This window comes from Dryobates pubescens, chromosome 29, assembly GCF_014839835.1.
Source record: "Dryobates pubescens isolate bDryPub1 chromosome 29, bDryPub1.pri, whole genome shotgun sequence".
NCBI lineage: Eukaryota > Metazoa > Chordata > Aves > Piciformes > Picidae > Dryobates > Dryobates pubescens.
The window spans coordinates 4,567,761-4,583,908 of NC_071640.1; the positions used below are offsets into that span (position 1 = coordinate 4,567,761).

At 44.8% G+C, this 16,148-nt stretch overlaps 1 protein-coding gene across 1 annotated transcript; it reads left to right on the forward strand.

The window, feature by feature from the left end:
- The first annotated feature begins 2,999 nt into the window (after window positions 1–2,999).
- On the forward strand, window positions 3,000–15,975 carry GSN (gelsolin). Its single transcript, XM_009907463.2, has 17 exons — window positions 3,000–3,222; window positions 4,482–4,683; window positions 5,577–5,731; window positions 6,842–7,003; window positions 7,209–7,358; window positions 7,662–7,751; window positions 8,682–8,814; window positions 9,215–9,303; window positions 9,918–10,133; window positions 10,887–11,020; window positions 11,759–11,849; window positions 12,265–12,435; window positions 13,351–13,525; window positions 13,787–13,911; window positions 14,412–14,489; window positions 15,097–15,157; window positions 15,602–15,975. The coding sequence occupies exons 1-17, from the start codon at window positions 3,088–3,090 to the stop codon at window positions 15,769–15,771; spliced, it is 2,337 nt and encodes a 778-aa protein (XP_009905765.2). The 5' UTR covers window positions 3,000–3,087; the 3' UTR covers window positions 15,772–15,975.
- The last annotated feature ends 173 nt before the right edge of the window (window positions 15,976–16,148 follow it).

The window sequence follows — 16,148 nt, forward strand, 5'->3', positions numbered from 1 at the left end:
TGCTGGGCCACATCTGAGCAGTGCAGAACCGGGCACCTTCTTGGCAGAAACAAGTTCTGCTAAGGAGAGCAAGGACAAATGGCAAAAGTGCTGATGGTATCAGTTAATGAGAGCGCAGAGTGACTCTGACAGATGAGTGGGAGGCACAGCCACAGAGATGAATGTAAAGGACATAAATGGAAGTGTTCAGGGAGGGAGACTTAGTTTATTAGAAGTTGGAGAGTGGAAAAAGCAAAGGTGTTTTGGATTGGAAACCAGGAGACAACACTACTGAGACCTGGATCTGAGGTGGTAGAAGCTGACAGGGCTTCCAGGAGCACTATAACAGAGAGGATGCACAGCAGGGTGAGAATGTCACACTTGCTGAGCAGAGAGACTGGCCTCTCTGGCCTTTCCTCTGAAGCAAGCAGCTTCCAGCCTTAGGAAAACCATGTAGCATGGTTCTGAAGAAGCACTCTCTAATTTCTGCCATTGGACTGTGAGCCTGATGCAGACTCTTGCCCCAGTTTCAGCTCCCCCCAACGCCAAGTCTCATGGTGTGTTTGGTACATAAGGGTGTATCCATGTCATTATTTCTGTGGGCCAGTCTCCATTATCTGGTGTCTCAGCTGGGCCTGTTGTGATTGTATCCAGATGTGCAGCTAATGCAATAATAGGTTGTTGTCTTCCCCTGCTTGCTCAAATCATTGGGCTTGTTAAATTCTTGTTTTTATCACAATGCAGCCAAGCATCATTGCGATGATCCATCTGCACCGAAATCCTGTATTCCAAGCCCTTTAAATAGCTTTCCTTTGCATAAGATGTTGGCTCTCCATAGCACCTTTTCTGTGACTAAGCTGGAGAGTTTTATTAACATCAGCTTGAAATAAGCCTTTTCCCCATGTCTCCATCAGAACATCCTTTTTGGTAGGGTCCTGGCAGTTGCATCTGGCACATGCCCTCAGTAAAACATCCAGAGCACAGATTTCTGCAGCTTGATTTAACACCACAGCATTTGCTGACAGCAGTAATAAAGCCTACCAGCTGTTGGACTATGTTACACTTACTCCCTTCTGACATGCTTCATATTCATTTTTACCAAAGTATAACATACAGTTTATTCACTGTAGCCCTCTTTACTTTTTGCTTTTTACCTGTATTTACATTCTGCAGCTAACTGGTGATGCAAGCTTGGACTGAGGGCTGAACTTGTAAAATGTGAAGTTAATTAGAAGACCAAGTTAATTGTTTTTCCCAAATGTTCTCTATGCATATGGGCATATATCTGCAGATTGGAGTATAACCTAAACTGGGATGCTAACAAAGAAGATTATCTGAAGTCTTTTCACCCTCAGTCTGTGAAGTTTGGCCTAAGTGTGGCACTCTATGGGTATTTATTAATAAAAAGTCCAAAGTATTTTTCCATTTGGAAGGGACCCATCTCTTCCTATGTTATGCAATCCAGTCAGCTTGGTTTGGGTATGCTGCAGCTGCAGAAGCCTTTCACAGCTGGCTTCCTTGGAGTCAGGGTTCCAACACTTATTTCACTGTGTCTTAGACCTCTGGCACTCTCAACTTCCTTCATAGAGATCAGAAATACCAGTAAGACTAAAACATTGTTTTCATCAGCTATTTCAGCTTGAGAATTTCCAGTGACATTTTCAAAGGTACAATAATTAAACTAGAGTTTGCCAAGGTGACAGTCCAAACCCAAATGCATTAGCTTGGACAACAGAGTGTTCTGATGAGAGAAAGTAAGAAAATATTCTCATGGAGAGCAAAGAAAGCACAGACAAAATGGGGCCGAGCTTTCCCTCATGGAAGTTCTGCTGTGGACTTGTATGGGTGGAGGATTTGGCCCCTTATTTAAGCATCTTTTGAGAGATTCTGCCAATAATTCATCAGACTGCCAGTAATTCATCCCTGGGTGCTTTAAGAGAAAAGAGTAACCAGCAGCACAACCACACATGGGCATGAGTTACATTCCTTCTAGCATTCTTGTTTGGCTTTCCAGGATATTCATAGCCACATTCCAGAGAGCCTGTCTGAGGCAGGCTCTACATGTCCCTTGGCACTGTTTGGCAGATGCTGTATCACAGGCATTGCACTGGCACCCCCAGGAGCCGGTCCACCCTTTGGGAAGAGCATAGGGCTGCTGTTACTGGAGTGGCACATTGGCTGCACAGTTCACTTACTGCAAACACTTGGGAAATGTGATAGATCGGCTTCCTGAAGTGGAAGGACAAGCTCTTCAGTGGTGGTTGATACAATCAGCTATACTGTGCTGTAATTCCATCTTTTGATGGCTGGTTTGATGTCTGTTTTGGATGCCTGTTATATTCCTGTCACGGGGTCTTGCTACACCCTCAGTCAGTTTGATTGTGAAATTGCTGAACTGGCTCTTCTTGTGTCACCTACCAGACTACTAATGCCCTTTGGCTAATGAATGAGATAAGATACATTGGTCCACTTCAAACCTTTCCAGAGTGTATTACTCTCATAGCAGCTCACGTGGAGATTGCATTCAGGCACAGGACACACAGCACATGCTGAATTTTGCATCTTGCTCCCCTGACAGGTTCAGAGATGGGGATGTATCCCTTCCATCCTCAGGTTGCTCATTTGTATCCATCCAGTACTTCTCTGTTCTCAGCTCCAAAATCTTTCTCTGCAGCCTCTGCCATCTGGAACAGCCTGCCTGTTCCTCTGTGTCTCATCAACTTTCCATTTATTTGCAGTTTTCAGCTGACAAAATGTTGCCTCTGTTGCTGATGTCTCTTAATTTCTTCATCTCTGGTTGGCCTTACAACTGGGTCTTGGCTTGTTTGAGCGTAAGCGTGCTGTAGGCTGTAATTGATAACATGTTGTCTTGAGTTATTTGCCTGCTGGGACTAAGTGTCTGTAAGCCGCTGAAGGAGTCTCTGAGACTTCCAAGAGGACTGTTTGCACAAACATGTTACGCCCCTGTATTGCTGAGGGGGTGGGTGTGTTTGTCCCTGATAAAAGGTTGGCTTCTGCAGTTCAGCTTCACCAGCAGCGGGAGGAGGAGGGAGCTGGGACTCCCAGCAGCTTCTCCAGAAGAAGGGAGAGGCCCTTTTGCTGTTAGAAATGGGCAAACAGGGCTTCAATTACATTTTTCTCACCATTTTTTGCACAATGGCTCTGAAGCTGAACTGTGTTAGCTCCATGTCTGTGGCAGGGCTTGGATATGTTGTTACAGCAGCTGTTGTGCTTTCAGCTGTGGTAAGTGATTAACATCACAATTACACTTTGGAAACCTTTTGGGTTTTAACTACTTACAAGAGTCACACTCTTTTAACTCTCTGGAAGGAAATTGTCCAATTTTTTAGTGGGGATTTGGGGGAAACTAAGTCAGGCTGATAGGAATCATGATGCCAAAAGGAATTATTTTGCATTGTTGATCTCTGATTGCAGCTTCGGGATCGCCTCGGGAGCTAACTTGCTATTTTGCTTTCTAGTATGCAACATTCTTTGTTTCTGCCTTGAAAGCTGATCTGTACTTCTGTCCATCAGCTCTTGTGAACGGTCTTCTTTGTCAATATACTGTCTGCTTCCAATGTAACATTTAATTTCTCCTTCCCTGTTATCTGATACCACTCAAAGGCATGCTGTAATACACAGACAAGTTTCCTTTGCCTGTACAACAGCAATGTTTTATTTCTTTTCAGCATTTCCAAAGTGAATTCTTTTATAATACAGTTAGAGAAAAGTCTCTGTTCTGTTTATTGAAAGAGTGGGTTGCATGTTGTGAATCCATGGCATGAGTATGACAATGCACATATTAAACCAAAATTGCTGTGTCTTTAGGTTGGGATGTTGTATGTATTATCCAATGGTTTCTAAGGGAGCAGTTACACAGAAGCACTGAAACACAGACCAGATGAGATATAAGAAACCTGTTAATTATCTTGCTCTTTAATGATAGTCACAACATTTTCCAGAAGAAGCTGGGGAAGATCACACAGGTTTTTAGGAAAGCTGTGAATAATGTATGTGCAAGATGTACAACATGTATAGTTAAAAGAGGTTTATTTTCTGGAGTCATGAACACCATGCAACATTTATAGGAGAGAACAGGCAGCAAGGGATTAGTCTTTCACTTTGAAAAGCTATAAATTAGTAAAATATTTAGTGGAGCAAAACTGGGAGAGGTAGACAGAGAACAGAGAAAAGAGATTGTAGGACAGAGCAGGTTAGGAATAAGCCAGAAAATTGATTGGAAGTGAAAATTAACAGTGATCACTTCAAAGACTTTTCTTCCCCCACTTTTTTTTTTCCTTTTTATTTTTTCTTATTCTTTTTCTTTTATTTTCTTTTTTTTTTTTTTTTTTAATTCTCCTCCTTCAAAAGTCACTGCAAGAGAAAAAAAGGAAATTCTCCACTTGTGTCTGGAGCAGGAGTTAAGATCAGAAGCAATGTAATATAAACATGTGCTTCCTTGTGCCGTGCATATTGAACAACATTCCGTGTCTCGCCCCCAGCCTGTCAGCATGGTGGAACACGCCGAGTTTTCCAAGGCTGGGAAGGAGCCTGGCCTTCAGATTTGGAGGATCGAGAAGTTTGATCTGGTCCCGGTGCCAAAAAATCTGTATGGAGACTTCTTCACAGGAGATTCCTATCTGGTGCTGAACACCATCAAGCAGCGGAGTGGCAACCTGCAGTACGACCTGCACTTCTGGTTGGGTGAGTCTGACGGGAGAGCCCCTGCCAAACTGGGAGCCCAAAGTGATCTCTGTTCCTCTCACTACACCAGTCTTGTCCATAAGTGTTACCTAAGGAAATAAAAAGCAGAACTGGCAGCACTCTGAGAATGCAATTTTGGGTGCATATAGTGCTCTGCACCTTAAATATTGATGTGGTTTTGTGTAACAGTGAGTACAGCCATCTCTGTACCTAGAAACAGCTTTTTTCTGGTCCAGATAACCAAGGAGTCTTTTATCAGGCCCACAAAGAAGAGGGAAGAGGCAGTTGAAAGCCTTTCTGTTTGAACAGGTGGAGGTCTGTTATCCTCCTGAATCAGTGACTGGGATTTTTCTTCCTGAAGTTCAGATCTCCTAACTGGCCTTCTACAATAAATGTCCCCAAGTAACATGGCAAGGGGGACTAACATTCTTAGACAATGTCATAGTTAAAGCTATGCAAGATACTCACGTGGTGACTTCTTATATCTGCCATCTATCAATAGACTTGCCACACCAGAGCTCCAGAGAGGCAAACTGCTGTGGAATTGCTGCCCTGCTAGTATCTACAGCCTTCATCCTGCAGATTCATCTCTTTGCTCCTTAGCAAGTGTCCTTCCAGGATGGGGAAAGTCACAAAAGTGAATGATGGCTATAAAGAGACGGCTGTGAATCAGTGGGGCTGCAGCAGTAAAGATGCTATTGTGAGCCTGCCACAAAACCAGACAAATGATACTGATGTTAGGAGTCATTATGAGAAGAGTTTGGAAATGGCTCTTCTGTAGACCTGGAAACTGAACTTCCCCCTAATCTGCTTTCTCCCCAGTGTTTTTGCACAGTTAAATGCTGCAGAGGAAAAATACATCCCCTACAAATTGTTGCCTTTTCCTCTTTTAGGAGATGAAAGCTCTCAAGATGAGCGTGGGGCGGCTGCCATATTCACTGTCCAGATGGATGACTACCTTCAAGGGAAGGCTGTTCAGCATCGTGAAGTGCAAGGCCATGAGTCCCCAACTTTCCTGGGGTACTTCAAATCAGGCATCAAGTACAAGGTAGGTGATGACCAGGTCTTTGTACTACCAGGCTGAATCAAGTTAGCAAGAAATGGCATCCTGCCCGCTGCCCAATTCTCAGAAGAATGAGAATTGCCATTTTTCCAGCTGCTTATAAACCATTCTCAACCAGATGTTTTCAATGTGCTGGAACTGACAGGGTGGAGAACAGCAGATCCCAGTGGGAGAGCTTTGGCTGAATGAATAATACGCAAGCAAAGCCCCAGGAAATTTTAGGAATCAAGATTTTGTTTTTCTTTGAGAAGCAGAGGAAAGAACAATCCCAAGATGTCTGGAATGAATTTAAGAAACATCATTCTGAGTTGATGGGAAATGCCTACCCAGTAGATTTGATTTCTCCCCACTTACATAACAGAGTTTGACTTTTCCAGTCTTTGTCTGTGCTTAGCCCACCTCGTTAGCACACATAATGTTTTGGTAGATGAATGGTAGTGGGATTTACTCTTCAGTGCCATTGCAGTAAAGTGGGATAGAAGGAGAGAAAACATACAGTCCAGAACAGTTATGGTTGTTAGGAATCCAGTGGCACAAAGGAAACAACATCAGGTCAAGTGCTTGCAAAGTGCTTACATTTCCTCTTAAGACTTTCCTGGTCTTTCTGGTTTGCTTATTTCCCACTCTTGTTATTTTCATCCATTTTAGTGTGATTGTGCTTAATTGAGGATAACTGATATTAGCCCTGTTGCCTACTCTGATGAGTAATTCCAAGTATCTCTTTGTCAGCAGAGAAGGTCAGTCTCAAGGCTGGGATAATTGTTGGTAGGCAAGGACATATAATACACATGGAAACACACTCTTCAGTCAAACAGTCAATATCCTTGTAGTACCTCACTTACTGTGACCTTCAGAGTTGGAGATCTCCAGGTGTATCGTATGAGTGTCCCTTGGATGCTATGGTAATAGAGCTGGGATGTATTGATAGATGCTGTAGAAAAGCCCTTCCTGGGAAAGTTAACTCTATCTGCAAGCTGCTGCTGATCCTCTTTCCTGTGAGAGACAAAACCTGCTGACTGATAGCAAATCAGCAGGATCTTCATGTTTTCTGAAGCAGCAGCACAAGTGAATTGTTGTTTCCTTGTTTCCCTGCAGGCTGGTGGTGTGGCTTCTGGCTTCAAACATGTGGTTCCCAATGAAGTAACCGTGCAGAGGCTTCTGCAGGTCAAAGGCAGGCGAACAGTCCGTGCAACAGAGGTCCCTGTGACCTGGGAGAGCTTCAACACAGGGGACTGCTTCATCCTTGACCTTGGCAGTGTAAGTTTAGCAGACTTGCAAGGGCAGGAGATATCTGATTAGTTCACACAAGGCTTTTTCTCCCCAGTCTGTTGAAGGCATCTCAAGCATTGAACATTCTGAATTAGCCAGTCTTTTAACATCTTTCAATACCAGCCATACTGCTGTTCCAGCTAGAGTGGGGTTGTGACACTGACAGCTGCTTGGTCTTTCTCTCTCCCTCCAGAACATCTTCCAGTGGTGTGGCTCCAACAGCAACCGCCAAGAACGGCTGAAGGCCACTGTGCTGGCCAAGGGCATTCGGGACAATGAGCGGAACGGTCGTGCCAGGGTCTATGTTTCAGAGGAAGGAGCAGAGCGAGAGGAAATGCTTCAGGTTATTCACTTCATCCATTTCCCTTTGCTGGACGGGGAAGGGTGGTCTGGGGAGGAATGGATAGGATGGGTACCTAGGCTCAGTAGTGTCTTGACATATGAAGTGGTAATGGTATCAACATTCAATTCAGTGCAGACCTGGTCCTCTGCATTGCTGGGACACCAGTGTATTTCTGCTGGGACACCAGTGTATTCTCACTGTGGTTGGTCTAGAAGTTTCTTCTACTTGTTCTTGAGGCTGGAGCATCTGGGGAGCAGAGCTCCTCTTGGCTTGGCTGGTAATGTGTTTTTTGCTCTCTCACAGGTCCTCGGACCAAAGCCCAGTTTACCACCAGGAGTTTCTGATGAGACCAAAACTGATACAGCCAACAGAAAGCTGGCTAAGCTCTACAAGGTAACAAGAAACAGATGGCCACTGACAAATAACCTCGTGGGGAACAGAGATCTTTGCGCAATTCGATGGAGCTGGAATAGCAGAGAGAAGCTGAACTGATCCCAGTCTTGCTTCTGCCTCACTCTGCAGTTAGCTGTGAACCTTGGTTTCTTACACCACATACCCACATGCTTTCTATTGTCTTTATCACCACTTTGGACCACAGTGAAGCAGCTGGGACTTTCTGGGCACTGTTGAGGGAAAGGCACTGTGTGAAATGAGTAGGGGAAAAAGTGGTTGGGGTTTTTTTTCCTTTTTCAGGCATTGTTAGGAAGGTGACAGGAAAGAACTAGAAATAGGGAGCTTGAGAACCAGGATCTGCCCTTTTCAAAAGCCAGTGAGCAATGATTTAGAAGGTAACATTGACCATCAGCTAGTATTACTGGGGAAGAATGTCCAAGACTTTCTGGGAGGAATCTTCTCTCCATCAGTCTCTGGAAATGATATGGGGAATGTCTGACAAGATGGTTTCTAATGGGGGCCTGTATCCATTAGTAAGCACATGAACACAGCATTAAACCTACTTGATATAGGGAGGCCTATTCATAGTTGCCAGGACTGTTCCCTCCAGTTCTTGAGTGCAGTTGGTGTGCTTCAGAAGCCATTTCTCAGCTGCATGTTCACCAAGGACATTTACCATTTTGGATCAATCTTTCTTTGGTCCCAACAGTATCTGCTTTGATAGAAGCATGTGAGATCTTGAGAGTAAATGTTACATTTTTGCTATACTCTTGCTCTGTCAAAGGTATCCTGTTTGAAAAACAATAGTGCCTGAAGCAGCCAGTGCATTCTAAGTGATTTCCCTTCCACTCCCTGAGTTCTGGAGTATTGCCATGAAGCTGGAGGGGAACAGGCGGTGCCTTATCTAATATCTGTGCTGTGTTATCACAGGTCTCCAATGGGGCTGGGAACATGGCAGTCTCCATGGTAGCAGATGAGAACCCCTTCTCCCAGGCAGCCCTGAATACAGATGACTGCTTCATTCTGGACCATGGCACAGATGGGAAGATCTTTGTTTGGAAAGGTGAAGCTGATTATGTGTGCCTACAATCCTCATCCAGTTACCAGTCCCTGTATCTTTCAAGCTGGGTAGAGGATGATACACCTAATGGTGGTGGTGTTTTTCAGGGCATGAACAATCTCAGAAAAGCACTCATCTGAAATGTCAGGTGCTGAGGTACAGGGTCTTTAGAGAATTCAAGGAAAGGTACTGGGAACCAGGAAGGAAAAACTAACTATCATAAGTAGAAAGGCAGCTGTGTTCTCAGTCATCATGAAAGGCATAAATGAGATCAAACAACTGTCATTTGCTATTTGGCGTCATCCAGCTGGAAGGCTGGGCCCTTTTGCTGTACCTGAGACAGTTTCTTTGGGTGTGCAGAAATTGTCAAGGTTGACCTCCTTCATTTTTTTTTTTATTAAAGGCAAGAGTGCCAACTCTGAAGAGAAGAAGGCAGCACTGAAAACTGCTTCTGATTTCATTGATAAGATGGGTTATCCAAAACATACGCAGGTAAGGATGTGCAGAATGCCTGTGGCCAACCCCTGCACACCACTGGGGTTACTTTTCTGCTACACAGGTCACTGTCTGCAGAGCATGGCTCATGTGAAGTGTCACTTGCAAGTAGCTCATGCTTTAAGTCATCTGCTCTTCTGCAGGGAGATGCTGCTAACACTGTCCTTAAAATAGCATTTACCCCAACACAGCTAGGATTTAGCATCTCCTCAGGTACTTTCATTACCCTTTCCAGGACCTCTGTCCAAGGAGGTGTAGTTACACAGAGACTTGAAGATTCAATAGCACTGACTTGAAAGAAACACAGCCTGTTAAACTAATGGTCACAAGCACCAAACAGATAGTTTGTGATGTGTCTTTTTTTCTCTTGAAAGTATGGTAATAGCTGGAGGTGCTCCTAATGGTGCTCTCTCATTATGGTCTCAGTGAAGCCCAGCATTGCTCTTGGTACCACATCTTGGCACCAAGTGTTTCACTGCTGTAATCTCAGAAGAGTTGTACCAGGCAATCCTCTCTCAGCCTGAAACCAAGGCTCAGGCGAAGTAAGGAGCAGCTGGAGCAGTGTGGGATATGGGACAAGGCTGCTCCTGATACTTGCTCATTTGTTTCAGATCCAAGTTCTCCCTGAGAGTGGTGAGACACCTTTGTTTAAGCAATTCTTCAAGAACTGGCGGGACAAGGACCAGACAGATGGACTGGGACAGGCTTACATTTCTGGTCACATTGCCAAGATTGACAAAGTGCCTTTTGATGCTGCCACTCTGCACACCTCCAGGGCCATGGCTGCCCAGCATGGCATGGAGGATGATGGCTCTGGCAAGAAACAGGTGAGCACTGGTCAGAATTCCTTTGGGAAGGGTTCCAGATTTTTTTGCTACTTGATGGCATTCCTGCGAGAGCAGGGAGACAAATGGAGGCCTGAGAGTCATCAACACTGCACTTTTGCAAATGCTAGAGGAATTTTTAACACCAGAAATACCATCAGGGTCTGGTATACCAGCAGTCTAGATGAACTGTTAATTTTGTCCCCCCTGAGGGCAGTGCTTCATCCAGCAATAAGGACCCAAACTCCTTCCTTGTTTCTCCTCATTATTGTAGCTGTTGTCATCACACATGATGGGTGACTATCTCATGCACATGTGCATAGAAGCAGTGGTGGAGGTGGGCTTGAAAGGGCCAAGTACTGTCCAAAAGCCCACAGGCTCCCAAGCAACCTTGGACCTTTCTGAAATTCCTAGTAAAGCCTAAAAGCTCTATTCCTGACAGAGAAATGGAATTGATCATGTCAGGTGCAAGATGGACATCTGTGTGGGTAGCAATAAGTCTGACTTGCCTTTTCTCCAGTGCTTCTGGTTGAATCTGACCAAGGTTTGAGATAAGCTGCTACCTGTGCCCTGCTTGCAGGCCTGGTTGCTGGCTGTGGAGTGCCAGGCTCTGAGCAGCGGTGCCCAGCAGGTGGGGCTGCAGGACTGCGAGTTCTGCCTCACATGAGGAAGGAAACGGACAGGCACTGTCGAGAGAGCCTGCTTGAGCTGCTGGCACCCTGAACTGAGAACATTTCTACTCCTCTCCTTTTCTAGATTTGGAGAATAGAAGGCTCAGAGAAGGTGCCAGTGAATCCTTCAATGTATGGCCAGTTCTACGGAGGGGACAGCTACATTATCTTGTACAACTACCAGCATGCTGGAAAACAGGGACAGATTATTTACATCTGGTAAGAGAGTTTTCTTGGTGCAAGTCAGGAAACACTGAAGCTTTGTGGGGCTGAGAGCCCACTTAGAAAATGGATCACTGCTGGTTCTTACTTAGAGGATCTTGGTTCATAAAGTGTCACCCTAGATACCTTTTCCTTGCAAACAAAACAATACCAAAGGTCTGGAATGTTTTGAAGTAGGAAAATGAGGGCAATTACTGTGCTTGTTTTTTCCCCTCCCCAGTTACTTCCTTCTTTGGATCAACCTGCAGTTTATTGCAGAGTGCTTGCATCTTTTGAGACCACTGTAAGGAATTTTTGATACTCTGCCCCCTCAGCTAGTGGCTTGGGACTGTCACAGTTAGCACATCATGCCCTTAAAGAGGAGTTTTTCAGCAGGCAGTCTTACAGTGGTCTTCTTCCTGCTTGTCAGCAAGTGGAGAGAGCACAGGCAAGCTAACTGTGATAGGGTGCTGCATTTGTAGTTCTGATAATGGTACCAACAAGCATGTTTTTAAGTAGCTGCTAGACAGATAATGGGAGATAGGCATGAAGATACTAAAGAATCTGTGCTTATCGACTAGAAAACATTATCTCTCTCTGTCATCACTGTTTTGCAGTATAGGATAGTGAATTTCTCCTTTGTGTTGAAGTGCTGCAGAGGTTTGGCAGCAAAGGTTTTCCTTGCCTCTCCTTCAACTCTGGAAGGGGTGGGGGAAAGAGCTGAAAATAAACTTCAGGTTTTGCCTTGTCTCTCAGGCAGGGTGCTGATTCCACTCAAGATGAGATTACAACCTCTGCATTCCTTGCAGTACAGCTGGATGAGGAACTGGGTGGCAGCCCTGTGCAGGTAAAAAACTAATCAACTAAACCTGATGCTGTGGGAATAAATAAAATACGTGCAGTGGAGAAGTCCAGTCATGCAGTGTAGCCCCCAGGAGCTATGAAGAGGTTCTTGCCTAACCTACTCTCCAGCTGTTTTACAGGAAGGTTTTACAAGCAGCCTGTTGAGACAGGAGTGTTTTTATGACTGTTACTTGTTACCCATGTGCCAGTAGATCACTCACCATCAAAATGAAATGGCAGTTGTGAGAGCTCAGTTTAAGCACTGCTCTGGTTTTGTGCAGGAGGTGGTAGCTCAGCTCCTGTGACCAGCTGGCTGCTATGTTCCAGCTGCGAAGAAATGGTAAAGGCTGTCTCTAGAATATCTTGTGCTACTCTTCAGCAGCAGCTGAAAACTGACATCAAGTTTTGTTTTTCTGCAGAAACGAGTAGTGCAAGGAAAAGAGCCACCTCACCTGATGAGTATGTTTGGTGGAAAGCCCTTGATTGTTTACAAGGGTGGAACCTCTAGGGAAGGAGGCCAGACAGCACCTGCAGAAACACGGCTCTTCCAGGTCCGATCCAGCACCTCAGGAGCTACCAGAGCGGTAGAGGTATGTGGAAAGAACCAATATTTGTGTTGTGTGCACAGGCTGTGACAGGAAGATCAGTCCTGGGAACAGAACTGAGCCAAACTGAGCTTACTGATGTAAACCAAAATACACTTTGGACCTTAAGAAGCTGTTAAAAGATTTCTCTTCTTCCAGGCATAGTGAGCTTGTAACTATCACCTTGAACACATCTAAAACACTTCCCTTAAGTCTCCACTAGATGCAGCACTCTGTGTACTATGATACTTGTCAAACTGTTGAAAACAGGATCTAACCATTGTGGCTTGTTCTGAGCCTGTATGATGACAATGCTGAAGGCAGGAAGTACTAAATGCCGTTGGTGCAAACAGAACTCGAGCCAGGACCTAGGCTAAGAGGGCCACTCCTTTGAAAGAAAATGCATACAAAGGAACCCCAGGTACAACAAAAGAGACTAAATCCTGGTCAATACCTGCAGGTGAGGCAAGAGTACTGGCTTTATGCCTGCACAAGCATCCCCAGTTTCTAGTTTCAAGCTGGCTTGTCCTTGTTGACATAGAGCAATTGTGTTAATAAATGATCAGGCTCAGCAGCAGGGATGCTGCTGTGCAGTGATGTCCCCAGCAAGTCCTTACATCCCCTGTCATAAAGAGTGGCACAATGACAGACTCCTGCCAAGGTCATTACCTGTCTGTAGATCAAACACATTTACTTACTCCTCTCATATGACTAAATCTAACTTGTAGCTCAGACAGAGTGAATACCCAAGAGACCTTACAGCCCTACATGCCTGTGTGGAAGCTCTTGTCTGCACTTCATTCAACCTGCTGATTTTTACTGACTTTTTGTCTTTTTCAAGGTGCTGAGTTTTATTTTGAAGGAATCGCCCTCTACACAGAGCCCATTTCATCTGACATGTGCAATGTTTTTTCTTTTCAGTTGGATCCTACTGCCAGTCAGCTGAACTCCAATGATGCCTTTGTCCTGAAAACTCCTTCTGCTGCTTACCTCTGGGTTGGCCAAGGAGCCAGTGATGCTGAGAAATCAGGAGCAGAAGAGGTGCTGAAGATACTGGGAGCTCGCCCAGTACAGGTTTCTGAGGGCAGAGAGCCAGGTGAGGAGGAGTCTGAGATAATTTCTGTGTTGCTGCCCATTCCCAGTAATTATTTCATTGGTGTTTTGTCTCCCAGAACTTGGAAACGTGGGCGGAGGCACAGAGGGGCTTCTCTGAAGTCTCTTCCTTAGGTTTAACAGCACACTGATGTTCGCAGGCCTTTGGGACTTTCTGACAGAGTGCTTCAAGTCCTATCCAACCCATACTGCTGCTGTGCATTCCCTGTGAGCTGAAGCATCAGTATCTCTCTGTCTTTCTCAGCTAATTTCTGGGCAGCTTTGGGTGGCAAAGCTCCGTACCGCACCTCTCCCCGGCTGAAGGACAGGAAGATGGACATTCACCCCCCTCGGCTTTTCGCGTGCTCCAACAAGAGCGGACGCTTCACCGTGAGTATCTAAGAAGAGTCAATGAGTTCAGTATCCATCTGACAAAGCTGGGAGAATCTTGGTCCCAGTCTGCTCTGAGCCAGCCAACAGGCTGTTACACCTTTGCCTTGGTGGCGATTCAGGAGGCTTTCAAAGCACCAGCAGCATTTTTCTGCGGACAGCACTCATTCCACTGTGCTGTTGTGTCAGCAAAGCAACTTTCTGGGGCATCAAACTGGTCATCCCCAGGTTAACAACTAGCATTCAGTCTCCTTCATTCAGTCCTCCTCCTACTGCCAAAAGAGGGCAGTATTGTAAGTCTTGGGCGTGAGTGAAAGACATTCTCTCTAGGCACACAGATTGATTTTTGTTTGTTTTGTGTTCTGACACAGTGTGTGCTGCATGGTCAAGTACCATGTCAGTGTCTAGCTTAATGCATCTCACTGATGAGGTGAACCTGTGTGAATGGGGTTTCTTCTGTAAATGGTGTTTGAAGTATGTGCTCATTTTATGTTTTCCAGATTGAAGAAGTTCCTGGAGATCTGACTCAGGATGACCTTGCTACAGATGATGTTATGCTCCTTGACACATGGGATCAGGTATGGACCTGGTGAAGAGAGGAGCAAAGAGCAGGCGCAAGCTGGCTCCAGATTGAAACTCAAATTGCAGTAGCTGAAGAGCTGTTGCTTTAGAGAGTCCTTTCATCTTCAGGCCTGAGAACAAATCACCTCACTAGTGCTACTGAAGAGAACTTACACTTGGAATCTGAGAAAAGAGTTGATGTCCTGTTACTACTTTGGTTAGCTTAAGGACTGTTGTATCATGTGTAGTCAGTCCCCAGCCTGTTCACTGCTGGAGGGGACTGTGAGCCACCATTAGGATTCAGATACTGACACATTTTGTGTTATTATTCACTAACACACTCTGCATAAATCAGCCAAAAGGTGACTTCCTTGTATGTTTTATGTAAAAATGTTCCAACATCTGATACTTTTTCTGATGCTGAGCTAGTGTATCTGGAATTCATGAGCAGCTTTTTGACTTTTATCTACATAATCTTCCAGTAGCTTTAGTCACACAGGTCAACAAGCCAGACATGTTCTTGTTCTGTGCCACACTCTGTTCACTGAGATTTTGCTTAAGTTACCTTTTCTTTCATAGACTGATTGTTGCAGAAATAATTATGTGGAGTGTTTTTATCTTTAGGTCTTTGTATGGATTGGGAAAGATGCCCAAGAAGAAGAAAAGACTGAGGCACTGAAATCTGGTAATGTCACATTTTTCTCTGAACTGTTTCTTATTTTCCCCACTATCTGATCACAAGGCAGGCAATCTGATATATTAAGAAATATATCTTAATAAAATTCAGTATTGTGAGCAGAGATCCATCTCTCAAGAAAGGAGGATCCCCAAGATCAGCCTGAGGAGCTGTAGTATTCAGACAGGGTGCGCTCAGCCCCCAGCCATGTAGAAGTATCCTTGTGTGGGTACACAGGTGCAGGCTGCCCTGGTGTTACAGTGCTTGGTAATCCTAATAGCAGTCTGTGTGAGGTGTAGATAAAACCATAAAAGTGGAAACTTTTGGGTTTGTTTTGTTTAAATGAAGCCTGAAATTGTATGTCTAGCATCCATTTAGCTACCATTAAGCTGTTTCAGCTGTTGCTGGGTAAGACTTGTACTCTATGAATCTTCCTTTGGCTTGTGTCCTCAGCTAAGCGGTACATCGAAACGGACCCGGCCAGCCGTGACAAGAGAACTCCAGTGACAGTGGTCAAACAGGGCTTTGAGCCACCAACCTTCTCTGGCTGGTTCCTGGGCTGGGATGATGACTACTGGGCTGTGGATCCTCTACAGAGAGCAATGGCAGATGTGGATGTCTGAGTAATGAGTTCTTTTTTTGAGTGGAGCAAGTTTAGTGCCTTCAATGCCTTCAAGAGCTACTTCCTCCTGCAGGATGCATGTTAACAAGGCAATGATGTTAATAGCCAATTAGCTGTGCAATAATTACAGACAACAATCATGACCAGTCATTGACCCTACTCCTTGCTTTTCTTATATTTAATACAATAAAGCTTGTATGGAATATGTGAATAGAAAGAGTGTGTTTTGTTACAAGGAAGAAAACAGTAAACAGAAGCTGTAGAGCCCACCTTTGAACTTGCTTGAAGCAAATGCACCTTAGAGAACTGAACCTGCCTTGTGCCATCCTTAGCACAAATAGTTTTTTACTAAGTTGTTACAGAAATCACTTCTGGGAT

Excerpts from the sequence above, each read along its gene's own strand:
- GSN (XM_009907463.2), top strand. The coding sequence starts at position 3,088 with ATGGGCAAACAGGGCTTCAATTACATTTTTCTCACCATTTTTTGCACA. Across the intron at positions 7,004-7,208 it reads TCATCCTTGACCTTGGCAGT|AACATCTTCCAGTGGTGTGG; the intron begins GTAAGTTTAGCA and ends CTCTCCCTCCAG. Across the intron at positions 11,021-11,758 it reads GGACAGATTATTTACATCTG|GCAGGGTGCTGATTCCACTC; the intron begins GTAAGAGAGTTT and ends CTTGTCTCTCAG.